This window comes from Rhinolophus hipposideros (assembly GCF_964194185.1).
Source record: "Rhinolophus hipposideros genome assembly, chromosome: 19".
In the NCBI taxonomy this organism is placed as follows: domain Eukaryota; kingdom Metazoa; phylum Chordata; class Mammalia; order Chiroptera; family Rhinolophidae; genus Rhinolophus; species Rhinolophus hipposideros.
Genome location: NC_138065.1, coordinates 53621499 through 53648123, shown reverse-complemented (window position 1 = coordinate 53648123; position 26625 = coordinate 53621499). Strand labels below are relative to the sequence as shown.

At 50.5% G+C, this 26625-nt stretch overlaps 1 protein-coding gene across 1 annotated transcript in view; it reads right to left on the bottom strand.

Moving 5' to 3' along the window:
• Positions 1-15678: 15678 nt before the first annotated feature.
• The window catches only part of RGS5 (regulator of G protein signaling 5), a 34935-nt gene continuing 23988 nt past the window's right edge, over positions 15679-26625 (bottom strand). The window contains exons 4-6 of the mRNA XM_081026917.1: positions 21611-21777; positions 20476-20661; positions 15679-19902 (exon numbers count right to left, since the gene is read on the bottom strand). Coding sequence (XP_080883043.1) covers positions 20491-20661; positions 21611-21777 — 338 coding nt within the window. The 3' untranslated portion in view covers positions 15679-19902; positions 20476-20490. The remainder of the gene's footprint in view (positions 19903-20475; positions 20662-21610; positions 21778-26625) is intronic.

Genomic DNA, 26625 nt, shown 5'->3' with positions numbered 1-26625 from the left:
TCCCAGTGTGCTGTTCAGTTGGTTGTTCCTGTCATTTCATCTGCGTCTGACGCTGAGCTCTCCCTGCTCCTGGCCCAGGGGCCAAGAGCCCCTTCTGTGTGCGTGCCCACATGTGTTCTCAAGGCGTGTGCTCCCAGTGACACACACACAGCTCAGCAGTAGGGTAAATAAATGTGTCACACTAAGCCATCTGCTTGGAAACCCATTAACGGTCCACAGAGACATGTTCAGAGAAGCAGCAGGCTGTGGGCAGAAGCTGACTCAGGGCCCATCTTCCATCTCCCCCAGGCCACCTCTGGGGACAGACCAGAAAAGGACTGTTGTGTCTTTTTCACTTCCTGCCACTGCTCTGCTACTTCTAGTCACAGAACCAAGGCCATCTTGGCCCCAGAGGCCCCAGCTAAACAGACATGGTGGTGCCTGCAGGGTTGGGGTTCACCTTCCCCAGCAGCATTTCTCCGACCTCCGGTCACCTGCCCGGTTGAGACATGACTGACCAGTGGGGGAGGGAGCTGTAGGGGCTTGAGGGCCAGACCCCTCAGACTGCCCAGAAGCTTCGCTGGAGAAGAGTGCATAGGACGTCCACCCTCAGGGTCACGGGTACCACGTCTGTCAGGTCACGAGCCCTCCCTTTCCCATCGTAAGACTCATGCTGCCAGGGTGTTAGGGACACAGGATCTTAAACTACTTAGAATAACTGACCCTTTTAAAGGTCTGATGAAAACTATGGGCCATCTCTGGAGAAAAAGACACAGACTTCTCGTAAATATTTAGAGGAAACTTTCACAAACCTACCTGAAAACACGCGAGGTCCTCACGCCTGCGTCACCCTGCAGGGAGTCAGGCTCTCACAGAGGCCGCTGCCACTCCACGTAGATGACACCACGTCCCCAGAGTGAGCAGTTTTTCTCCAGTCTCTGCCTCGCCCACACTTTCCTTCCTCTCGAGGGTCAGCTATAAATAAACAACAAAAATGTGCTGACTGCCCTGAAGGGTCGAGGATGACACTTTGAAAACCCCTTCTCGCTGCTAGCTAGGTGCCAGATGTTGTCCTCCGCCCTTTATATAAATAATACATTTACTTCTCACACCAACCCCATGATGCCAATTGTGGGCATCGCCTCTGCCAAACACCTGCTAATGTTTATGGACGAGGAAACTGAGGCACAGGAGGTAAGGAGCTGGCCAATGTCACAGCGGCATCACGTAGCAAAGATGCAATTTGAACGGAGGCGGCTTTGCCTCCAGAAACCCCAGCAGCGACATGCAGCACTCCCCAGGACTCCCCAGGCCGCTGGATGAGCAGCAGAGTCTGAGACCAGCAAGGGGACTAGAGTGAATGCTTTCCCAGCTCGCCCTTCTCCGTCTGGGGCAAGCTTGGAGAGTGTCCCTGAGGCTGTGGGTCCCTGCAGCACAGTGTGGCAAGCCCTGAGAAATGCAGACAGGACGCTCTTCCCCACGGGGGTGCTGCACAGTGGTCGTTTATGCAGGGGAGGACGGGAGGGTGGCCTCAGGACACATCACATTGACAGCCGTCTGCAAACAGAAACTGGACTTTGGGGAAACCACCCACACCCTCAGGCTGTGTTCTGGCCCTTCACGTTAAGGGATCTTAAAGTTAGAAATGAGATGAAACAGGAGAAAAGAGGCAAGAAAAGCAAAAAAGAACTACCTCCAAGGGAAAACCCACTATCCATCAGCCCAGGCCAAACATACAGGCGAAAATACCATCAGAGCAACGCCAGTCAGACAAGGTGGCTCACCTGACGGCCAGACTCAGCAATAGCACAGTCTGAAAACTGCATAGCTCCATTCATTTAATTCAGAGATGAATTCAAATCCTGTGTCCGCTTGCCCATTAAACTACAGGCTGGCCAGATTGTTTTCTGTCATTAACTCCGGTTGTTTCCACACGCATTGCTAACATCTTGACGTCACCCACAAATAGGACATGAGAAAGGACAGCACTGGCTCACTCCTTTGCATGATAGAGAATAGAGGTAAAAATGGAATGAGATGGCTCAGGAAGGGTTCCCCCGAAAAGACCCTACTTTTTTAGATGTTACAGGCAAAGGGATCGTGTGGGAGCCGGGGTGGGGGACCCTCGTTTCTCAGGCGCATCGATGGAGGTAAATGATGGCTGGGGAGAGAGCTGGGCTTCCAAAGGGACCTAAAAGTCAATAGCAGAATCTCGCTCTGACGGCACGTGAATTAACCGCCACGTTTGCGCTGCGTGTCTTAATTACCGTATATAACCCTGAGAACAAAACTCAGAAGTCCATGCTCTTAGTGTCGGTCCCTGACGGCTGGGGAAAACGTCATCCACAAAAGTTCAGAAACCTACCCACGTGACGGAGCACAGGTCAAAGCCAGAAATCGGGCTCCAGAGTCCACACGTTAACTACTCCCTTCAAGGAGAAAGGGGTGAGAGGGACCAGAAGGCAGAAGGGATCCCAGCAACAAGGAATAACAGGAAGAAATAGAGAGATGAGGAAAGGAGATAGAAAGAGCAGAGAAAGGAAGCAGAGAAGGGAAAGAAAATGTGAAACAGAAGAACATGAAAGAAAAGGAAATAAAGACGCTATTGTGAGGAAGACGCAGCCAGGCTCTCAAGGGTCCTCGTGTCTGGCCGGCCCCCTGTCCCCGGGCACCGTGCTGCTCCCGGCTCGTCTGTGTGTCCTGCTCCTTCTGGGGCAGGTGGACCGTCCCTCTGCAACTAGAGAAAACTGAGCCTGGGCAGCAAGGGATGACTACCGGGCCAGGCCTCGCTAAGAACCCCTCTTCCGTTTCCTTTCCTTTCTTTCTCTAAGTTTGCCAGAACCTGAACCATTCTCCATTTTTTAAAAAAAATTTTTCCCTCCTAAAGGAAGACCACAGTAAAATAATAGCTCAGCTCTCCTTTGGTTCCAGCTCCCACTGCGGTGGGGTAACATCGTACCCGGAAGCCAAAACATTTGGCCACTGCAGGCGCCACGCGCGGACAGGGACCCAGATGGAAACAGGCACTTGGCACATGTCCTGGTCACACAGCTCCGGCTGTGGAAGCCAGCGGTGACCCCAGGGCCGGGGTTAAAGGGAATTGTCCCCCACACGAGTCTGGTCCAGGCAGGAGCATGTGCGAGTTAGCAGGGAGTTAGACCGTGGGAAGTACTGAGTGGTGACCTTCACTTCCTGAGAATGACATTCCAGGGTGGCCTTCGGGGCACTGCTTCTGAAGAATGTAAAACAGGAGCTTTGTTGCTTTCTTTCCAAAGCATGGCCTGTGAAATTCCCAGATTGTTCCAGCAATCTGTGCTGCCTGTCTGGAGCCGTCTTCTCCCAGGACCGCACATCCCTGAGTGACCTCAGCAGCATCTGCAAGTCCTGGGAAACAATCCTAGTGACGTCCTGTCAGCAACAAGGCAGCTGGGCTCTCCTGCCCCCTCCCCCAGCCCACTGTTCCCCCGGCCGCTGCCTTTGTCCTCATTTCTCCTCCAGGACGGGCTGCCCGGGCCTGTTCCTAATGATTTCATGCCTTGGGGGTGTTGCATCTTCCTTCTGATTCCTGTCTTATCTGACCTGGAGCCCCTCCCACTAGCGACTCCAGAACCTTTGTCACTCACTCCACACACCCAGTGGGCGCCCAGCTCTGCAGAATTCCTTGGGTGACACTTGTGGAGTCCATCGCAGGCCCTTCATCCCTGGCGTGGCTTATCGCCTGGCCTTTCAGTCTTTCCGGCTCTCGTCGGCTACCCTCTACTTCACTCCAAACCATCTCTCCCTCTTCTGCTGAAACTTTGCAATGCTCCCAACTCCTGAGGCTGGTGTTCAACTCTATGATTCTGAACTCTACTGAGTGTCTGGTGACCCTGCTGCGAGGACATGCCAGTGGCGTGCTGGTCTCTGCCTGTCACTGTCCAGCTCAGACCCCATCCCTCTGCCTTACCCAGCTGCCTCTTACTCTTTATTTTAAACTCAGCTCAAGCCCCACCCACACGGAGAAGCCTCCTCCTAGTTCCAATATGATTTAACTGTTGCTCTGTGGGGCTCCCTCCATACTCTGTCCTGCTTTCCTTGCTACTAGCACATTGTCCTGTGACTGCTGATGTATGAGGGTGTCCCCCAAACTACACTGCAACCCCTCCAGCTCGCTGACCAGGCCCCTGCGATCGCAGGACGCCAGCCCCAAGTAACGGGCCTGACACTGGGGAGGGGACTCTCGGAGACTGAGTGATGGAGCAGTGCCCCCTGCTCCTGGGTGCACACAGGAAGCCACCTCCAGCCCCTCCGGGATCTGAGTGCTTACTCTGGACCGCCTGTCACGTGGCCTGACCCTCTCGGGTCCCCTGTAGTCTTGCCCTCCTGCTCTTGGGGAGGCATGGACATTTCGCCCAGCCTCGGGCTGGGGCTGGGAGTGAAATACCCAGCGTCAGGAAGAGCTGGTTGGAACCACTTTACAGAGAAAAGCAGATTTTAAAACGGAAGTTACAAGAGTGCAAACAGTGTGTTCCTCTGTTGATTTCATACGTGTATTAAAATGTATAATTATATATAACTAAAATCCGTATGCTCCTTTATTTCCACAGCACAAAACAGCTAACACGTACTGTTGTCGCTCTGCTACGACCTCTCCCTGTGTGTGGACTTAACGTGTGTCACAACCGCATGATGGGGAGACGCTAACATTTACCACCTCCCGTTACAGATGAAAAACCGACTCTCACAGGGGCAGCCCCTGCTGCCCCAGGTCACACAGCTCACGGTGGCCAGGGCCCCGCCCTCGGCTGCAGCGCCTGCCAAGACCCTGGCGCTCTGTCTACCTGGCGACCTCACAGCACTGGGCTGACTGACCGCCCCCCTCCACAGCTGTTTCCCTTCAGGTCCTCTGCGAACCTCACACTGCGCTCCCATCTGTCTGCCTCCTCTCCTCCTTGTCAAGTTCTACAGCTTCTGACAGTCGCCGCTCACACTCCATGTTTCCTTCAAACCCTCTCCCCTGACCCACACGAGATTCTCCTGTCGTCACAGCGACAGAGAGGCCTCCTGCGACACACAGGCCCGACGCAGGCCCTGTGGCCCTGTCCTCACCTGGCTCAGTCCCGGGGTGGCTACGGGGGCCGTGTGCACAGCGGCCTGCAGTCCTGCTCCCTCAATCTCAGCTGGCCAGCGCCCTGATAATTCAGAAATAAGCCTGGCGTCCTGTGACCTCGGCACTGAAAGCAGGCCCCGCACTCCGTGCTGTCCAGGGTGACATTCAGGGCATTTAGTCTCATCAGTAACCTTACACATAAGCGGAAAGATTGGCCCAACGCAAAGGGAACAATTAAAACGAACGGGCGAGTAACTAGTGGTCAGTGTGCCGTCCACATTCTCACAGTGGTGACGTGTCCCCTCACCGCGGCCCACGAGGACTGCTCTGGGGTCCCTGCCTCCCAGGCCATCCCGTCAGTCCCCCCAGCACCCCAGCACTTTGCGGGGAGCGAGGCACCTCAGAGTGGTGTCAGGTGACTCCTCTGCCTGAGATCGCAGGACTGCAAACAGGCTCGGGGTGAAAGGAAGGTCTGTTTGCCTCCTGAGCAATTAGGTCTTAGTGACTGTCTCCCAATTTATGCTGCTGCCAGTATTCACCCCAAACGGCTCCCATCATGCAGTGCCAGCTGTAAGGGTGATTTTATGTGAGCTTATACTCGGCCCCAGATGACGGGTCTGGAACAAAGTAACACTGCTGTGTGACACAGGTGTGGGGAAGCTTCACATAAATGACAGGTCCCCAGGGTCCAAATGCACAGATTTGGTGTTTTGGGGATGGGCACTGTTAAAAAAAAAATCTATGCTTAACAATCCCTTGAAATAATCAGTTTGTAAAGCCCTCGTGTAGGGGAGCCCACCAGAATGGGGAATCTGAGGTTGTTTCCTTCAGACACTCTGGCATGTTGTCCCCGTGGACAAAGGACCTCAGCAGCAGACCCGTGAGGGGCCCAGACGGAAGACAGGCAGGGCGAGCGGCTGGGAGCTCCGACAGGCCAGCGGGAATCCCTCTGCCCGGCGCCCACACCGCCATGACTGTGGAGCAGAGCGGGAGCACCAGCCACGCCGGCTGCTGTGAGACTGATGAGCTTCTCAGAGTCCTTCTAAAAACACCCCCGAGCCGTCCTCAGTGACTCACCTCTATCTCCAGCGTGCTCGGTTCTGTACTGCCTGTGGGTCGACTGTCTTCCGAATTCCTGTTGATTTTCTCTAACAAAAAGAGTGAGAGCTTTGGAGGCAGGCCCCACGCGGAAGGGCTCTCTTCCGTACCCTATCTGTCAGGTAGGACGAGTGCCTCAGGGTCGGGCTGTCCTTCCTGCTCTTGCTGAGCGCTAAAAGGTGGCCCAGTATTTGGCAGAGGCAGCTGCTCCTCCAGGAGATTAGCATATAAGCCACAGCTGAGCCTCCCGTCCGGAGACCGAGATGGGCATGTGAACCGTGCGTCTCCTTTACTTCTGCAAGTAAATAAAACCCCCAAACGGAACCCGTCTGGTTCTTGCCTAGACTACACAGGTGGGGCACCTGGTGAGTTTGGGAACAGCTGTTCAGAACAGCGGTGGGCATGGAGACCAGTGCTCAGGAAAGGCGTCAGCCGTGGCAGGGAGCTTTCCATGTGCCGGTAACGCAGGTGTTTCATCATGCAAGCAGGACTCACCTGAGGCGGGTCTGGACCCCTCTTGGAGCTGAGATCCTGTGGAAAACCTAACTCAGGATCACAGTAGGTGGCCAATAAACGTTTGCTTGCTGAACCAAGGGAAAGGGAATGCAAAAAAGTAAAAATTTAAAAAAAGAAAGGAACTAACAAAAGTGAGGAAGAAAGACGCAGATAAAGTGGAAAGGGAAGGAAGGGAGGAAGGGAGGCAAGTGGATTGAATTAATCCCTTACTGGTTTGTGAACGAAAATGTCCGAGCAAAGACCAGCAGGTCAGGGGCTAGGAGCCGATACTGTCTGCCCTGTGCCCTGGCGGACTCCCAACCACTGGTGGGAATCACTGCAGGTACCGAGGAGACCCCTGCGTAAATTCCATAAATGTCTAACCACTACGCGCACCCCTGAGGCCAATATAATGCTGTATGTTGAGTGTAACTGAAAAATACATGTTAAAAAAGGAAAAACGAGAACAGTACACGTATTCATTGGGGAAGAATCGGCGTGTACGTGGAGCTGGGCAGTTCAAATCTGTCGTGCAGCGTCAGCTGTACAGGAAATGAGGGCGTGTCAGGAGGGGACATTTAAATCAGAAACACGACGTGTGTGTGGCAACTGTTCGGTGCTCAGATGGACACACTGACCGCGCCGTGAGTTACATTAACATTAAACCCAGTTCTATCAAGAGGGGTTGCCCGAGAGCCCGCTTTGCTGGAGAAGCTGAGCCGGTCCGCTGAATTCCAAGTCACACGTCGCCGGGAGGAAAGCTCGTCCGATGGCACCAAGAAAGTAGATGGACACTGGTGTGCAAGACGGTGCGTGTAGCCTTCTTCACTGGGATCAGCCCCTCCCGGGGACAGGGCCACTCCAAGTCGTCTTTGGGCCCCTGGCAGCTACATGGGTCCTTCAGGTGACAGGTTGTCCTGGAATCAGTTCCTTTTCTCAGTGCAGTTTGCTGACTCTAACGTGGGGAGACACCCACTTGGGTTTCTATCAGCAAAAAACTGCGGCTCTTTCATTCTGATGGTTTGCAACCTCCCATCAGCAGGTGACAATGCTGAAGGCAGTGTTGTTTCCACAGAGACCTGGGCGCATCGATCACCCAGATGGTTATAGTTAAGACCTTGAGGCTTTAAAATGAAGCTTGTCCCATCCTACTAGCATTCAAGATGAAATGAGATAGAAAGCAAGGGAGCGGGGAAAGCGAGCTGGTGACCTTACAAGCTGAAATTGGAGCTATGCTCCAGTGAGTGTCTTCTGTTGCTTAGAGTTTGTCTGTTCTGGTTTGGGACGGGGTGGGGGCCGTGATGGAGGAAGGGCACAGACCCTGCTTACTGTCCAACAAGCCCTGTTTATGAAAAGTGCCCCCGGCTGGTCATCTGGCCGTGACCAAGTTACCTCCGCTCCCTTGTGGCTGGTGAACAGTCCATGTCACGTTCTTCTCTCGGAGGTGGCAGACGTGCGTGACGGCAAGCCTTCCTACAGACATGTCATGTCTTTCCGAACATGTCAGCCTGTAACGTGGTCACGTTGGCCAAAATGTCACGCGGCCACGCCAGGCCGGGGAGCCATGCTGGGCAGTGAACTCTGCTCATGGTGGAACGGAGAGGACGTCTTACCTGTTTGTTGTAAAATAATCTACGTGATCACACTCCACCTTTCATTCATACTTTAATATCCTTCCTCACAGGAGATAGACTCCCCCCCTCCTAAGACCCCCAACGGTCCCACTCCACACCAGCCTCAGGCCCGAGTTCAGAACCCCTCCCTCCGCGTCATGTTTAGCTGAGCTTCATCTTACTGCACCGACCTATAAACTTGCAAGACAATCAATCTGCCTTCCACACATTCAGTACACACTGGCATGTGGACATAACAGAAGGGCCAGGGTGAGTGGGTGCGATGGCAGGATGGTCGGCGTGAGGCCAGAGTGGTGGCCAGGGACCAGGTCACGAGCCCAGGGCATGGAAAGGCCAGCGTGCTCTATCGGGACTGGAAATCAGACACAGTATGTTCACCTCCCCCCGCCCAACAGCGTGCCCTTTTCTTCCCTGCACAGTCAGTTTGTCCGTCTCCATGGTGCCAGGCCAGCCTGGCAAGGGCACAAGGTGTCATGGCCTCGTCTGCTTCCTTCCCGAGTTCTTCTCGCCTCTTCAGGAAACTAAAAGGTTCTCACCTCCACAGACTATCAGTTCATTTTTCTTAGGCCAGGCTAACTTTTCATCACTCAGTAGAGATGTAAAGAGGCAGAAAAGTAGAGGAAACAAACTTGCAAAAAATTAAAGACGTTAATGTCCCGCTCTGGGCTCACAGCTGCCACTTCACAAGAGAACAGCTTTGGCAAATATTTGTAGCATGAGGGAAAAGTGATTTATCAGCCACTCTGCTTAAGTCAACAGGCTTTCTGAGCGGACTCAGCTGTGTCCCCGCCTTCCCGCCCTGCTGGGCCCCTCAAGAGCCATTCTTCTGCTTGTGCTGTTCCAGCCGCCCAGCAAACTTTTGGAAATTTTTACTTTTTAAATAATTAAGTGCCACCGTCTCTGTAAAGCCTCGTCTGACTCTCCAGGACGGAGTCGGTTAACTCTTCTCTAAGTTCTTCGAGCATATTTCCTTCTTTGCACGTTCACTGAAACAAGAAGTTCTCCTGTCCCGCCCACCAGGCCGTGAGCTCCTCACAAGTTTGTACGTCCTTCTGGTGTTTTTCCTCATCATTCAGTCCAGTGCATGACAAAAATGCTGACAAAGGAGGGAAGGAGGCCGGAGGGGGGGAGGGAAGGAGGAAAAAAGGGAGGGAGGGAGACCAAAGGATGGGGAGAGGGAGGGGAGGAAACATTTATATCCTTTGTTGCATGCCTCGCAAACCTGTTTTTGAAAGAGGCAGAATATATGAAACTTTTAAGAAAACATAAAACGCTTAGAAAACTATAAACACAAGTGGGCATTTGGGTGATGATAATAAGCCAGGATTCTTGGTGGAAATGTAGAATATTCTAGATAGGAGTCACATTCCGTCTGAGAGGTGGTGTTTGTTTTGGAACATCTTAACCGTCTGAGCTCACTCTGCCCAGCCTTATGCTGAATTCCCAAAGATGGAAGCGAGCAGCAACTCTGCATATTTTCTTTATGATAAGCAGAAGTTTTTACTTATCCTTCTTTGAATAAAACATGATCTGAGGGACCTGATTTGTCTATTGAAAAACTGAGTCATTTCACATTCTGGCAAATGAGTAGGAACAATTTCCGCTGAAGTCGACTGTTCTTATCCTCAGGTTGTTTTGGGGGCTGTGAGCTTTATTCCCAGTAACCTGAATGGAAGCTCTGAAGCGGGCCAGACCCCGCCCGAGGATATTACCACTAGGACCCCTCCCCCTTCACAGGCTTCTCTCTGGAAGGTTAATCGTTCCCATAGTGTCACCTTCCCTGTGTTTAGCAAAGAGGAAACAGCTTCCTCCTCTAATCTGTGTAGTTAGACAAGTAACTACATTCTATTCAAGTGCGGTGGCCCCCGGGCATTTAGGAAGCACCACTCTGCATCTCAAGTTTCCTTTGAGTTTAATTTATAGTTTTCTAGTAATGGTACTTCATTTTACACCTAGTCTATTGCCAGCACCACCTTCCATTGCTTCCTCGGTATTAGTCAGGGTTCAAGCTGGCAAGACAGAACCTGCTTCAGTCAGACTTTAAGAGACAAGACTGCAGGGGACTGGAGAAGGCCGCTTGGTACGATGGCCGCCATTTTGGAAATGGAGAAGACTCAGAGAGATGGGGAGATCTAAGCTGGGGAAGTTTGATAATATAAGACACACGGCAGGTTTCCAGGAAAGAACGAGTACATGTGAAAAGTTCCCTACGGTGCCATTCATCACGGCAAATTCGACGTGTTTTAAGTAGCTTAACCTCCCCTCCCCCCACATTATTTATTAGCCTAGTGCAAAAGAAATTGAGGTTTAAAAACAATTGCAAAAACCACAATTACTTTTGCACCAACCTAATAGAAACAAAGACGTTAGTATAACAAGCGCTCCCTCCTGGCGAGCTTCCAGGCCTCGTGGGAGCTGAGTGCTTGACCCGGGCTCGAGTCACTGTGGGGACTGAGGGCTGAGCTGCCCGTCGTGCAGTGGGGTCCCCGGACCCCATCCACAGCGTCAGGTGGGCACAGCAGCGCCTCAAGTGGCAGTGACACAGGAGACCAGACTCACGGGCACATGCATCCCTGGCTGGAGAGCAGGGATGGGTGTGGGCCCGTTCCTGTCCCCAGAGGCCCTGGTCCCCAGGACTCAGTGTGGCTGCGAGGAGAGCTGTGGCGTGTCCAGACAAAGCGTCCGAGAAAACAAGCAGAAGCCATTGTGTTTGCTGCTGGTGCTGCCCCGGGTGTCATGGGCAGAAGGGCCACAAGATCAGGGCAGGACCTACGTGCTCCTCCTACCAGGCCCCTGTGTCCTCAGAGAACATGTCGCAGGCGGTATATGACTTGGTCCACTGAGCCCTCGGGACCTGGAAAACTCAGCCGTTTGTCCTTTGAAGCTTAGGAATGGCTGTTTCTACAGTGGCTGACTTAACATTATGAACGTTACACAGCCTGGTCTGTCTGGGCGAATCACAGCTGGGCGACAGGAAATGTGTTTCCCAAACCCCAAAGCAGAGAACGTCGTCTGACAAGTGTACCTTTGGGGAAACAGCATAGGAAATTAGAAATGGCAACTGTCCTGGAAAAACCTCTGTGACCTCTGGACTGTTAGCAAAGCGTATTGCTTCCTGTGCTTTCAGGATATGTGGCTTCCTCGGGCACCCAGCTGTGGGTGGCAGCTGTGATTACAGGCGAGAACTGGAGGGATGGGATCCCATGGGGTCTGCGGACGAGAGGCATGTCAACAAAAGGAGGACGTGCTGTGCCCCTGGGATTATGAGACACGCAGTGGAAAGTCATCAAAGGAGACAGAAAACAAAGAAGCTCGGAAAAAGGCAGGAAGGAAATTAACCCCAAGAAGAAATGATATCATCTTACCACAAGCAGATTGCACACCCCAGAGACAGGGGAGCTGCAAAAACTCGAGGGCTGAGGAACTGCAAGTGGGCAACAAATGCACCACACGTGCGGACACGATTCAAGAATTCAAAGGAGGCACCCGGGGTGACAAGTCATTAGATGAGACAGCAAAATAAGCATGAATAGAATGAGCCAACATCAGCTTTCCCAAACAGATCTGAACCTGTAGCCTCGGGTGTCAGTCAAGAGTTCCAGATCTTGGGGAAACGTGACAGCCGACCCAGCTGAGACTGTCATCTGAGGTCAAACACCTTTTTAAACGAAAGAACCAGACCGACGAGTTGTAATGAGCCTGGTCACAGACGAGGACAGTCTTCACACACGCCCTCTTGCGACCTTCTCTGTGTTTTTAGCACTTAGATAAACTGTGACTCTGTTAGCGTGAAGTCCAGTGAGAAGGATTTTTTTCAATTAGGTTTTTCTACACACACATCAGACTCCTCACACACACACATCATACACACTCAGGAAGAAGCCATGCAAATAGCAGTTATTATCAGGCCGCTGAACGGACTTGACACTAAAGGGCCAAGTGTCTCAGAAAGATGCCTGGTGCACAGCTGCTGTGCTTCCGTGCCAGTTGGCTGAACTCTATTGGAGACGCAGGACACAAAGATTCTGAGGCGTGGCCCCAGCCTGCCTGGGGGAAGGGGCAATGGGATGCAAATAAAGCCTATTATTGCTGTCTCCCCTGGTGGCACTGAAGAACTGTTTATTTCTCTGATCAGGTTCCTTCACATCAGCAAGACAGCCGGGAGCAAATGGGCCTGGATGAGGCTCTGGGGACAAAAGCCATGTTTTGTAGGTTATGAAATCTTTCATGGATATAATTTCAATGACTTCCCTCCTACCCCTCCCCCCACATCGCACATGAGTAGCCCCATTTTTGCAGCTGAGCCAACAGTCTCAGGGAGCCTGTGACATCACCCAGAGGAGGTGGAGGAAGACTGTCACCCACAACTCAACTATGTGACCCTGAGTACTGAGTACTGAGCCTGAGTACTGAGCCCGAGTACTGAGTACTGAGCCCGAGTACTGAGCCAACGAGAGGGAAATTACGGTCGTAACTGGAAAAGCCATTTCCAGCCCCAAAGGCTAATATTATCTATGCATGATTTTCTGAAGTCTGCACTGACAGTTCAAAAAGAGACATTTAGTTTTTATCACAATATTCCCTCAGTAGCTTTGAAATCTCTTGTACATTTGTTGCGCGTCTTGAGGAGCTAAGATCTGAATAAATGGTTTCATCTGGATTTCAAAAGCCTTTATCTTCATGATGCAGACACGTTATAGACAGCTGATAAATAAAAGGTCCCTCACACACGCTAAAAATACACCCTTTTGCTTCTTTGGCCTATTTTAAGTCATTCTAGAAGAACAGGGTTGGGAAGATTCGTCAAGGTAAGAACATGCAATCCCCAAATGCCATTAAACGTTTTTGGAGGAATAAGGTGCAGTTTTGAAGCGGTAAGGTCAGCCCCCATCCCTGCTGACCTCCTAATGTGAAATAGAAATAGTTCTAAAATGAAAAGGCACAACAGCTACCTGCCATGACACAATCACCAGTACTTCATTTCCTTTCTCTGCTTTCTTTTTAATGGGTAGCAAATTGCCTGGGGATCGCAGCGACAGAACCTGAGTGAGGTCTGACTCACACAGGGGAACAGCCAGCCACCTGGTGGAGAAAACTGTCACAGAGCTACCTGGGAGGTGGCTCTCGGCCTGGAGGGGTCTGGGCTGAGGTCCCAGCAGCCACTCACCTCGCTGCCAGCCTTCCCTCCTCTCTGAGTTGGTGTCTGTGGTGTGATGTTTCCTGAGGGCACAGTTAAAAGCCACCATCATTTAAATTTTCTTAGTGGCCTATCCTAGGAACTTGGGGGGCGAGGGGTGTTTGGAAGTTTTCATTTCCAGACTTTTTCAGAAGTGAAAATGCCAGTTTTTCCAAACTCTTAAAAGGCGAGAATTCCTGACTCTCCTCCACCCAGGTGAAAGTGTCGTCTCATGTGGGAGTGTTTCAAGCTCATGGGACGTCACCTGCTTAGTTAGATGGGGTCTGAGAGTAGGAAGGAAATCTCCCTGGAGAAGGTGGTATCTGTGTGCTAATTCTTCAGAAAGGTGTGTTAGCAGGTGAGGGAAAAGGAACCGAGTGACAGGAACTGCCCTGGGTGAGGCCTGGGGCAGGGAGACGTGTGCCTTTGGGATCTCGGCACCGCGTGGGCAGACCACGGAGATGAGTGCGCTCAGAGAACTCTGTGTATGCGGCTGAGGACTCCGCTGAAGAGCATCTTGGCAGAGGGCGGTGCTGGATGGCTGTCCTGGGCGCCCGAGAACATTGCGCTGTCTGTTCCAGCCCTGCTTTGCCTGAATCTGGATTTTCCCCTTATCACCTCTCTGTTCCTCGTCAGTAGAACTGTTAGAGAAAGTCAAGTAGATTTGGAAGGCGTGGTTTTTGTTGCTGTGTTAAAAAGCAGTCAAAATAAACGTTTAGTTACAAGGAAACGCGGGAACAGCAATCTTTTCATCCTATTCATTAGAGCATCTGGGTACTGCTTCCTTTAAGTGTCTTTTACGTTTTCCAGGAATTCTGCTCGGAAGCAAGGTTGTTTCGGGCACGTAGCAGAAACATTCTGTGTGTTTCTCACAGATGACAGTTCCTTCCCCAGCAGTCACAGGACACCACTTCTCAGACATCACTAAGACTTCCAGTCACCTGCTGCCCGCCCGTATGCCCGCCTCCCGAGAAGAGTGACCTGGAAACGTGAGCTCATTCCCAGGGACCCAGCAGCCTGGCCAAGAGGCCAAAGGGGGTGCAAAGCTGCCTCCTCACAAGCTTTGCTTTCCACTAAGATTCCCACCCACGTTTTTTATTGTTTCTAACTTGTTAGAACATTGAGAAGGCAGGTTAAACCGAAAGTGGAAAGGCATGGGTGGTGGGCTGGGTCTGTGGGGGGCTACCTCACATGCAGAAAGCTCTGGAGGCTCTGGGGTCCTACTGAAGAGTTAGGGCATCTGGAAAGTGATATGTGGGCAAAATAATTTTCAAGGTGCTGCTGATTTAGAAAACGCAACATTAGCAAGACGAGCTCTGGGGATGGCCTGGCTTGGGGGACTTGGCTGACACCCGACGTGCTTCTCTTGGCCACTGGGTGCCCCAATACCTCATGCTTTGGGGGTTCGCACATGGCCTGGTGCCCGGGGACCACAGCAGTCCGCGGGGTGAGTCTGAACTCTTGGCCTCGACTTGGGTAATGACTTCGAGAGCATCACTTCTCTGTGGGCGAGAAGTGTCAGGGGTCTTTGCTCTGACGACACTTCTGATGGAAACGCTCCGAAGCGCATCCAAGGTAATTAAAGAGGAGAAGTGGTGCTGAGGAGACTGGCAGGAGCCATACCTGCATTAAACAGAGCAGGGCCTCTTGGGAACTGGGACCGAGCCTACGAACTTGCCGGAGCAGGACAGGCACGCTGCAGCCTGTCCACCCCGCCCTCTGCACACGGGTCTCTGCCTGGTTTCTCCCTGTCCGGCTGCTCCCGTCCAAGCTCCTCTCTCCACGCCCCTGCCTGCCAGGTGTATGATCGCAGCCCATTTGTTACCTGGTCTATCAGAGCGCCAGCCCACAGCCATGGACCTAACTGCTGCTTACAGGGGCGCCTGGCTTTCTGATCTTCCCCCAGTGGGCGCGGAGAGAAAGGGACCGCTGTGCTCAGTGAACAGTGCGGGTTCCAGATGACACCGTGTGTTGTCCCCCTAACAGTGAACAGTTGGGTCCCCTGAATCCAAGGGGAAGTCCAGAGAGTTTATGCAGATGGGCACAGGTAGCTCCCTGACCCAGTCCATCAGGCCACACGACAGGTGACGCTTCTTAGGACAGGACTGTCCCAGGTGACCAAGGGCTCACCTGGCGAGGAGAACAGTGAACGAACAAGGCCGTCGTCTGTCATAAGAGCAGGCGAGAGTCAGGAAGGACTGCAAGAGGCGGCTCTGAGTACACATTTAATGTAATATGCGTGACCGCGGTTACAGGTACACACTTGGGGCTTTATTTGTCAAGAAGTGAGTCACATAGTACACGGCGTATTGGATACAGAGCCAGAAGAGAAACACAGCTGTTCTTCCACGAAAAACATATGGGATAAATGCTGACAATCAGATTTGCAAACCTTTCTCTTCTATCCTCTCTCTGGGCCCCGTCTCCAGAAGATGAGGTGCGGGCTGCAGCATTTGGGAAACAGTTAGTTCCCGGAATCCTGATACTATGTATGAAGAACTTTGGGTCCAAATTATCCAGATGACTTCTCTACATGACAATTCTGTCAGCATTTCCTGCTGCTCCTGCTACGCCTCAGCTTGTGTGTTTTCCTAGATAGAAGGCTAAATGCTTCCAGTGCATTCGTTATTACATAATTGCTAAATGTTTGCTCCTGCAGGGGGAGGAGAGGACGGGAGACCCACGGTGTGAGGTGGGGGGCTATCTCAGGTGAGAAAATAAGTAACTTGCATGCGGTTTATTAACCTGATATGAATGATATCACATGAAGCTTAACGTTACGAATGCTCAGAGTTTGATTTGTAGCTTCTCTATTAGAAAAAGAAGGTAAGGAGATTATTACTAACGGTGAGGGGAGCAGGTTACATGGGTGTCTTGGTTGGTTTTTGTTTTTCGCCCTTCACTCTCTGCCCTGAGTTTCCATTCAAAGCCACGAACGTGTCCTAGGCTGGAAGAGTTGAAGTGCCCCGTTCCCGCGGGGACGCCTGACGCTCGGAAAGCCTTCCCTTGGGTGCCTGGTGCTCTGCTTGGCCACATGACCCATTGGGGTGAAAAAACGAGTCACATGAGCCGCAGCTGCTAAACTGTTAACTAAGAGCCTTGTCCCGGCAAATGTTCCAGACACGCTTGTCCGATAGGCTGGGGACACTGGATGACCAGACAGGTTAACGACAAGGCAGGCAGGACATGTGGGGACACACTGAGACCTCGTCCAGACACTGCAGACGTGCCGGCTCTTGGGATTGGATACTTGGCTATCAGAAACCAAGTTCCCCACGCTCCGCTTTCCGGGTGTGCAAACCGAATGGGGAAGTGGGTCCTCCAGGGCCACTCTTCTCTAACCAGGGTGCCCCAGGGTTTTAACAGGAGTCAAGAAGGGCCTCCCTGCCACGTTGATGCTGAAGGAGAAGCCGCTGGCTTCTCAGTCACACAGAGCTGCTCTCAGCGGCGCCTGGGCCCTCTTTTCTCTACCACTTTCCTCCTCTCATTCCTTCCCCAAACCTGCTCAATTCCCAGGAAACATGGACAATGGCCCCGAGATGGAGTGACTTCGGGTAAAAGTCGTTTCCCTGAAGTATAAACAGCCTTTTCAAGGTTGCTCAGATGATCAGATCTGTGACAGGACAGACAGCTTGACAAGGCCCACCTAGGGTGCCATTAGCTTATCAATCCATCGGCTGATGGTTGAGTTTTTATGGAAACTTCCGGCCAGCTATTATTCTCTGGGACATCACGAAGTCCATCCTATTGAAAGGGAAGTTGTACAGAGAACACAGCAGCGGAGCACAGCCGTGTAGAGGCTAAAAGCAAAACACAATTTCCTTCACCAAGTTCGTCTCTTTCTGCACTAAAACCTGAAATTGACTTAGAGCGGGATTTACACAGCAGAGAACAGGAGTGCACGGGGCTGGCGCGTGAGTGGGACAGGACGCGCCCACGTGTGCGCGATCCCATCGGTTTAAAAGGACTCTGAGAGCTCTAGATTTCAGGGTGTCCATCTGAGAGAAAGAAAATGTGTGCGAGGGTGTGTGTGTGTTCACAGGGAAACACACACCTGCTTTAAAGGTAAACGAGGGACACAGACCCCTAATTTACCAAGAGTCCACGGTCTGTCCCTCTTCTGGTCCAGTGTAGGCCCTAATCTGAGCCAGCCTCAACTATCAACCCCTGGTGGCCGGATGCAGCTACAGGCCTGGCCTGACCTTAGCTTTCTCTCGAGAACAAGCATTCACCGCACTCCCACTGACCACACTGGTCTCACCTCCTCCCTACATCCCGGGTCCACTTACGACTGTGGTTACATTGTCACCCCACACACCACTTTCCCAGGCGATTGACTCCGGGGACAGTAGGAGGAAGACGAGGAGGAGGGAGGGATAAATAGAGGCAGCACAGTTTTTCTCCTGAAGATCATCCAGTTTTTCTAATTTCCCAGAATTAAAAGAATGTATTTCCTTTGTGTTACCACAGAAACTTCTGGTAACACAGTTTTTTCTTTTTATCTAAGTTTAGAAACACTTTCAAAAGATTTCAAAAACTTTTCTGGGGCAGTTTTGATGTGCTTGCTTTCTCATTTGGGGCTGTGATATTTGTATTCCTTTTAATCGTATTACTTCCTGTGTTAGGAGAGTTTCGAGTGTGTGTGTGTGTGTGTGTGTGTGTGTGTGTGTGTGTGTGTACTGCCCTCAATGTAAAATCACATACGTGTATGCGTACCCGTCTCATGTGGCCGTTTGTCGGGCAGGCATCCCTTCCCTCTGCAGCCGTCACAGCTGCCCTTGCTCGGGTGCTTTGCCTGCGTCCGCCTCCTGGCCTGAGCCTAGGCCAGAGCAAAGCCTCTTACAGTCACTGACAAGGCTGCTCACTGCAGCATGTGCTGCCATCCTGTGAACACAGCCCGTCTGGTCACGGCAACACCACCCCTCTGCGTGAGCTCGGTCACAGCTCGTTAATTCTTTGGGCATTTTCAAGCACTTAGCTATTTTAAATAACGTGAATAAAATATTTGAATTTTTAATTAAGTTAAATCTCTTCTTAAAAACGTTCTGGCATTCAGGAAAAAGTAACTCACCTACGATCTTGGGTTCTAAGCTTTCTAGCTGCGTCAGAAAGTGAAGGGCTGGAGATTTCACGCTGCCTGGGGGCTGTGTGGACTCACGCTGGGGGCGGCGGGGCCAGGAGTGTTTGATGTGAGTTCCCTGTCACTGGGACACAAATGTGGTGAGACCGTCCTCAGGATGGCAACGCTGACCTGGCCCAGCTGTGACGGCTCGGGGATGTGGTGACGGGGCTTCTTTGAGGTGAGTAGGACCGACCAATAGGAAGAACTCACACTGCACTAGCGGCCTTTGGCCATGGACCCCGTCACTCCAACCCATTCACAGGATGTGAAACGGGAAGTGTTCACATTATCCTTTGAAATGACAAAAATGATAAAAAGGGGAAAAACCCAACCAAGACACCCAGTGTGTCCCAGAAGAACACAGGAACACAGCTGCTTCGCTTTCCATGTTCGTAAGAAATAACTGAATATACAGGCTACAAACTTGTGCACCTAGCAGGGTGTGCATGAACCGGGGAAGGAGCAGGAAATGCGAGACTACACCATGTGGGCTACTGAAGCATCTCCGAGGTTAGTACTCCTGAAAATACTTTTCTGTTCACTGAGGGTCCGCAGGCTGGTTACCCGCTAGCACAGCTCACTTTGATTCTCCTTGTCACGGAATCATGTAACTCATGACTTAATCAGACCTACTGAAGATGAGGGACAAATCCTAGCAAGACTTGTAATAGTGAAATACAGAACGAAAAGTTTAAACCGACTGAAAAAGCCGTGGCCTATCCGTGAGCTGTGCGAGGCAGGCTGGAGTGTCAGTGAGAGCTTGGGTGACGAGTACAATCCACTAACACAGGGCGGGGACAGGGGTGCTTTAGGCTGCTGTCAGTCTGCAAAACGTAGGGTACTTTAAAACGCCATCACATAGAAAGCTGCTACAAGGAGTCAAGTTCTTTTTCCCAAAGGTAATTTGGTGTTTCTAAGATAATCGTCATTTGCTGACCAGATGGCATCAGGGGACCACTAACCACTTCTAGTTGACAGGATCCCCCATTCTAGCGCACAGCCCTCTGGATTTTGAGGGGAGCGACCACTGCAATGGGCAGCCACTGTTTTACGTGACTGGAGCTAACAGTTTAGAACTGAGATGGGTTGAAAACAATTTGAAAACTGACACTCTGGGCCTACATACTGGAGGCATAGACACATTTACAAAATAATCCATTGTGGACCTTAGTGCACTGATTAAATACAGAATTTAGAACTTTCTGGGGGGGATGAGGGAGGTGTAAAGAGGAATCAGTGTTGTGTTGGGAGAGACTAAGACACTCGTGGCTGTGTGTCTTGTTTGTATTCTCCAGCTGATGTGAAGACGCTGTAGGGGAAAAGCAGTATTTTAAATAATGTATTTGTGCAAACAGTCAGAGAGTGGCTGCCTCCTAAAATTCCTACCACCTTTTACTACCCCAGGTCAGAAGTACTTAGAGGGGTGATCCCTGGGTCAGAATTATAGCAACAAACGCCATCAGGTACTCTCACTTGAAATTGGCCCTCCCAGAGACATCTTTCTATCTGGATGGGATGATGCCTAATTAACACATTATTTAATAAAGCCAATTAGATCTTAAAAAAAAAAAAGAAATCGGCCCTCCCCCATGGGTGCTCGTTTTCAGACCGATTTAGGTCAGTGGTGTCATTGGTTCGTCCCTATGTCCTCAGGCAGCGTTTCCCTGGGATTCTGACTGGGTTCAACAGACTGAGTGTGGCTTAGTTAACAATGGGGTGGGATGAAGACTATGGAAGGAAGGCATTCAGACAGGAAACTTCCAGAAGGACGCAGGGAAGGCTAAGCAAGTGCGGGGTTCCCTGCGTGGGCGTTTGAGCAAAGCCCCAGCGACGGGACAATACTTGTTTGCTGGGAACGCGGGGTCACTGCGAAGTAACTCACACGCATGCACAGTGGTCACAGCTGGTACAGGACCAGCTCCTGGTAACAGGGGGAGCGCAGGAAGCGGGGCAGGCAGTCCTTCTCCATCAGAGCGTGGACTCTCTTCTGCGCCAAATCGAAGCTGCTCCGGGAGGGTTCCACCAGGTTCCTCACCGTGATGTCCTTGGTGACGTGATCGATATTTACCTGTAGGCCCAGAAACAGGGGCATGAGGAATATCAAAGGGTGGAATTCCAAGAGTCTAGAGCACCCGTGAGGGAAAAGGGATCTTGGGAGTGGGGGCTGCCCTCTCATATAGTCTTCAGTAGATGACTACTCCCTACAGGGCTTCTCAGATCGCTCCTGGGCTGGATTCCAAATCTGGATGAAGTACTTACTGTCCAGATTGGAGTAAGGGTACAACACGGAATGAAGAGTGGTCTGATCAAAACATCATGAACAGTTCTGGCGGTGGCCACCCTGAATTCTACAAAAGGCTTTGGAATTCAGTTTTCGTAAGTAGCAAAGAACATATGAAGTGCCCAGAGCTCCTTTGACACCAACACGCATCTTGTATTTAGCAGTCAAGTAATGGGATACTGCCTTCCAAGATCTCTAGTGCTAGCCTGTAACAATCTGATTTTCATGAGGAGGTACCCTGTTGTCCCAGCTGGACAAACAAAGGGGTGGAGAGGAGTAGAGGGAAAAAAGGAGAGTTTTCTTGAAATAGAAAGGGAAGGGAAAAAAGGGGGAGGGGAAGAGAGAAAAGACAAGTGGTAGGAACGCTCGTTAGGCATGAATGAGTTCAGATATGGAGATGGATGTTTTCACAGCCACTGGTCCCTTTCAGCCCCACAGCCCTGCAGAATGGTCTTCACTGTCCCGTTTTCACAAAGATCCTAAGTTCAGAGAGGACTCACTTATTCTCCCAAGATCACACAACTCGTAAGTTGCTGCTGACGTGTGCTAGACCGTGGTCTACACTGGGTTCAGGCTCCTATCTACTTGGCCTTGCACCCAGGTGGTGCCTGAGAGAGGCGGCCAGTCCCCAATCCGAGTAGCCTTTGGCTGCAAACCGTCGTGATGTCAGCCCTTCCTGGGAGGTTGCCAAGCTGACTCTCACGGGCCACACTCACCCCCGGCCCTCAGGGCCTACCTCTTTAGGAGCCTCCGTCTGGATGAATTCGTCATAGATTTTCTTTGCCTTCTCAGCCATCTTGGCAGGGGACTTGGTCTTCTTGTAGTCCTCACAGGCGATCCAGAACTCAAGGTTTTCCTCACTGAATTCAGACTTCAGGAAACTTCGGAAGCTGGCAAGTCCATCTAGCAAGGAAAAAGGTCGGCTGAGGAAGTTTCCCCATCATCCATCCATCCACACCATGTCCTGATGCAAAGCCTCGGCTTGCTTATTGTACATTTCTGTCACTTATGTAAGAACCTTACAAACATTAACTCATTGACTTCTCATTACAAACCTAAGAGGCAGGTGCTGTTAGTATCCTATTTTACAGATGAGGTCAGAGAGGTCAAGTAACTTGCCCTTAGTTAACCAGCTCGTAAGTGGCAGAGTCGGGTTCAAATCCAGGCAGTCTGTACTTGGGTGGCAAAGGTCTGCTTCTCTGTGGGCACCAAGGAATACTGTGAACTCTGGGTACTAATTCATTACCAAAAAGAAAACAGTACATTTAAAACTTGGTTTGCCAGCGGAAGCAACATTAATGTTGGTTACCATGTATAAATGACTTGCAATCCTTTTTTCCTGTCTACAGGTGATTTCTGAGCAAATCAGGCCCTGTGATAAGTCACATAATAAGTAAAATAGATATGGTTCTGCCCTAATGGAGCTTATGGATTCTGGGGGAAGTACGCAAAAAGAAAATGAGGAAGGTATAAGGCCAATTTCTCTGTCATGGTTCAAGTGTTCATTGTTTCCTAAACAAGGGTGTCAGGTAGTCTGTCAGAATGGAAGAATCCCCAGGCACTTTCTAGCTGCCAGCAAAGGAGCAGAAATGAAGTGTTCGCGTTCCCACGTGATGGGCTCTAAGACTGCAGGAAGCAGCGTCCGAAGCCTGGCCACTGCCTGTCATTTAGCCGCGTCCCCACAACCCACAGGCCCTGAGTCACCCATCCTGCCAGTTCCCCCGACATCAGTCATGACCCAAGGACACGTGCCGGGATCCGTGACCATGCGACACCGACCGGGTGTCCCAGCAATGAATTTGGACAGTCAGTTAGCAGTGCAGGCCGTCCATTTCCTGGCACAGGCTTCGTCGCTCTCACTGAATTCCACAATGTGGAATGCTGGTCTGGGAGATGCTCAACACTGTTCTTTCCTCTGGCTTCTGAGGGTTCTCTGGAGGGTCCCTCACTCGGCCCTCTAAGCCGCTCCCCCATACTCTTTCCCCTGTAACTTCTGCTGTTCTACTGGTCCATTCCTCACTTTCTCTGTTGAATCCCCATTATGCCCAGGAAGTCCTCTTGGGTCAGAGGCAAATAGACCGCAGGCCAAATGTGTCTGCTCAGCAAGGAACACACCTGTCGTCGCTGCACCCTGTACCCTGGTACAGCCCCCAACCCTCACTCCTGATAAATCCCCATGGTCCGCCCTGCTGAGCCTCAAGATACCCCCAAACATACCTGGTCAGGCACTCACTACCTAGGGAGCAGATGAACCCCTGGTCCTCTGGCCCTGGGGAGACACTCTGGGCTGTGACCCCACAATAATCCCAGAGCTCGCCCTAATGAGTGGGGTCTCTTTCCACATCCATGAAAAAAACGAGGAGTAGCCCTACCAAAGAGCAAAATGAAACCACCTACGGAACCACTGAAAAGAAAAGGGTGTTAGACAAATCCAAGACAGTTCGGAATGAAGGAAAAATATTGAAAACTAGCTCAGCATAGATCTTTTCTCCTGGGGGGAAATGGTGACATGTCACTGATGGTTGATGAGAAACATTACTAGCTGAGTGGTTCAAAGCATGGGCACTGCAGTCAGGACTGCCTGGGGTGGCTCCTGCCACCACAGCACACAGAACACGTGTAAGTGACTAGCTCCTCCGAGCCTCAGTTGTCCCATCTGTTAAATGGAGCTGATAATGGGACCTACCTGTAGGGCTGTTGTGGGGATCGAATAATTCATGGGAAGCTCTTACACGGGGCTGAGCAAGACAGGCCAATAAATACTAGACTTCATCACTGTTGTTATTCATTCCCAATTTAAAATCAATCTTGACTGTCACTCAAAACCCAATTCAAGTGTCGCCTCTCTTGCTCCTGAGGACTTTTATTATCACGAGAGAAGGGTCACCTGCTTTCCTTTTGTTGGGGTTTCTGGGTTACATGGTTGTCTTTTCCAGGAGGCTGTTAATTCTTTGAGGTCAAGGTTTGAGTTTCACTTGTCTTGGCCCGTTTCACACCTCACCTCCTAGTGCAAATCTGTGGGCCTAACATTTAATAGAACATTATTTGTGCTGAACCAAGTATGAGCCACTAACAGAAGCATTTCCTCCCATGTCACAAGATTCCAAACACAGAAATTTACCTAATTTGCTAATATTGTAGTATCTTATTTTCTGGGCAAGTTACCTAACCTCTCCGAGCGTCAGTTTCCTTTTCTGAAAATAGAGATGATTATAAGTCCTAACATTATTGCAATCATTAACATAAATGAACGCATGCAAGGTGCCTGGCACATGGTGAATAAGAAACGTTTCCTATTGCTTTTATCATAATTGGTGCTTTAAAGGAAAGTGTGGCTTCTCCTAAGATGAGGCTAAAGATGAGCCAGAAAAAAGGAGGGAGAAAAATGGAAACCAAAGAGAGAGAAACAGAAGCAGAATGAAGACAGAAACACATGGAAGGGCCGGGACCAGGCTATTCCATCCCCATGGGAGAGTCCAACCTCTAGTGTGTCTCAAGGAAACGCCTGGGGAAAGGGATCCCAGAAATACTCTGCTGCTCTGGGTCGCGTCTCATTCTTGCTCTGCTCTTACAGAATCAGGTCACATGGGGAAATTTCACATCACTGTCTTATGTGAACTCTTGTGTGCAACCTCTTTTGCTGTTTAAAGGACAAACACTGCTTATGTGACTAGATGCAGGCAGATGGTCCCACCTAAAGAACTGGAGATAAAACCCCTGAGAAGCGGCTGTGCTTCCAGAAGAGTCAAACACACTGGGTGATTGACAATGATTTTGGAAGACGAGGAAAGGTAGGAGGAGACGTGCTAGCTAGAGAAGATTCAGTACCTTACTGGTCTTATATTTTTTAGAGGTTTGGTGCCCATTGAATTCATTTCTACTCAAGAAAAATTAAGAAAAACGTGGATTTAAGGAACGCTTGGGGAACTCTATCAATTGTGAGAGTCAGCATCTTACGGTCGCACAAGAATGCCTTGTAAATCAACACGGATGCCAGTCCGGGGGTTAAGTGGCTCAATTTACCAGATCAAACCTGAAGGAGGACAGGTTTTAAAACCACAGAGTTCTCAGATGTGTCCTCCTTCACTTTCTACTTTGCCTCCGTCGCAGCTAACTTTGGACTTTTCTGATTACAGACCACTAGTTTGAGCAGATTCGAATACGAAGCTGTCCTAAGAACTGAGCTGCCAAGCCCGGCATCAGGTTTCTCACAATGCAGAACAGCTGGTGTGAGGGGGTACAGGTCAGACCTCGTTTCTTCAGATTGGTGGTGCTGGGCTCGAATCACGTAGGCATGGCTGCCCTGCACCAGCAGGCAGCAGAGACCTGAGCAAGGCGAGTTGGAGAAGCAGGGGGGGCGGATGGAAAGACAAAGAGGAGGAGAGAGTCAGGTGCGGAACAGGAATACGGCAGAGGGGGAGGGGCTGTCCCACTGGCTGAAGGAGTCACCTCACCCAGGAAGCCACTGTCCTTTGCTTCTGTGAGGTCTCTGTGTCCAGACCAGAAGCTCTTTTCACCCCAGCTAGTTTGAATGGATAGGTACCCTTTTAAGGAAAGAATTTTGACTATAGGAGTTACCGAATGCTTTCCCATTTATCGCTTGTGGAAAATCACTGGCCCAAGTTTTAAAGATATGAATTACTTCAGAGGATAATTATGTGGAACTGAAGATTATAGACGCACACACTATATACCCACAGACACATACTGCATAGTACACACATATACATGATATAAAACCGCATAAAATGTTTTAATATTCTACATATTTGCACAAACACACACACACAGGCATATATTAATATACCGTCCCCTCTGAGAAGTAGGAAATGTTACTGCAAAGTCTCCGGCCTCAAGCTCACACCTGTTTGCGGACTGGAAGATCTGAACAGCTCAGCAAATGCTAAGTATGAACACTAACTGCCTAACTTCTACCCTTGCCTTTCTTATGCCAATGGCTTCTGGCCCTAAGAGCCAGAAACATAAGAGCATATGGTCCTCAGCAGAGGTGGGGCTGAGAAGGATTGCATATGGGCACGTAAGTGTGGATCCATCTCCTTAACGGCTTTAAAAACATGGAAATATTAATAGTTGCGCTAGTTCTCAGGTGCTCTGACAACAGCAATAGACACCTGGACCCAGGGCACTTAGCCCTCACAATGCTTCAGTGTGCCACCTGTCAGGTTGCTACTGGCCCCAAACTCACCGTGGAAAACAACGAATGAGCCAATTGATACACATGTTTTTCTCTTAGTTGACTTCATGGAATTTTGGGTCCAAAAAGCAACATGAATTCATTCATCACCCATTACGTCAGTAAGCATTTACTGGACACTTTTTATGTGTCAGGGCAGGGTACCCTGTGTAGCTCAAAAAACAAAAAGAGAATCCAAATTGGGTAAGACTGAGAAAGTTCTGAATTAGAGGCCATGGTGTTCTGCCCCCGAATACAAGCTGTTGATCCTGTCGCTGGGAGCAGAAGCTTGCCCACCAAAAATAAGACACGCAAATGTTCACATACAAGCCAACACACATTCTTTGTTATACCTTCTGTGCCTACTAATCACGATAGTCCTGTGAGAAATATTTTTAAATCCTTATTTTTGGGAAGTATCTACCAAAGTTTCCTATTTCATTCTTGTGGTGAAGAGGAAGAAATATGGGTTGGGTATCTTAAATTGAGTCATTCTTAGAGTGAACTATTCAACAAATATTTATTCTCCCCATACTGTGCACTTCCTGTTATGAAAT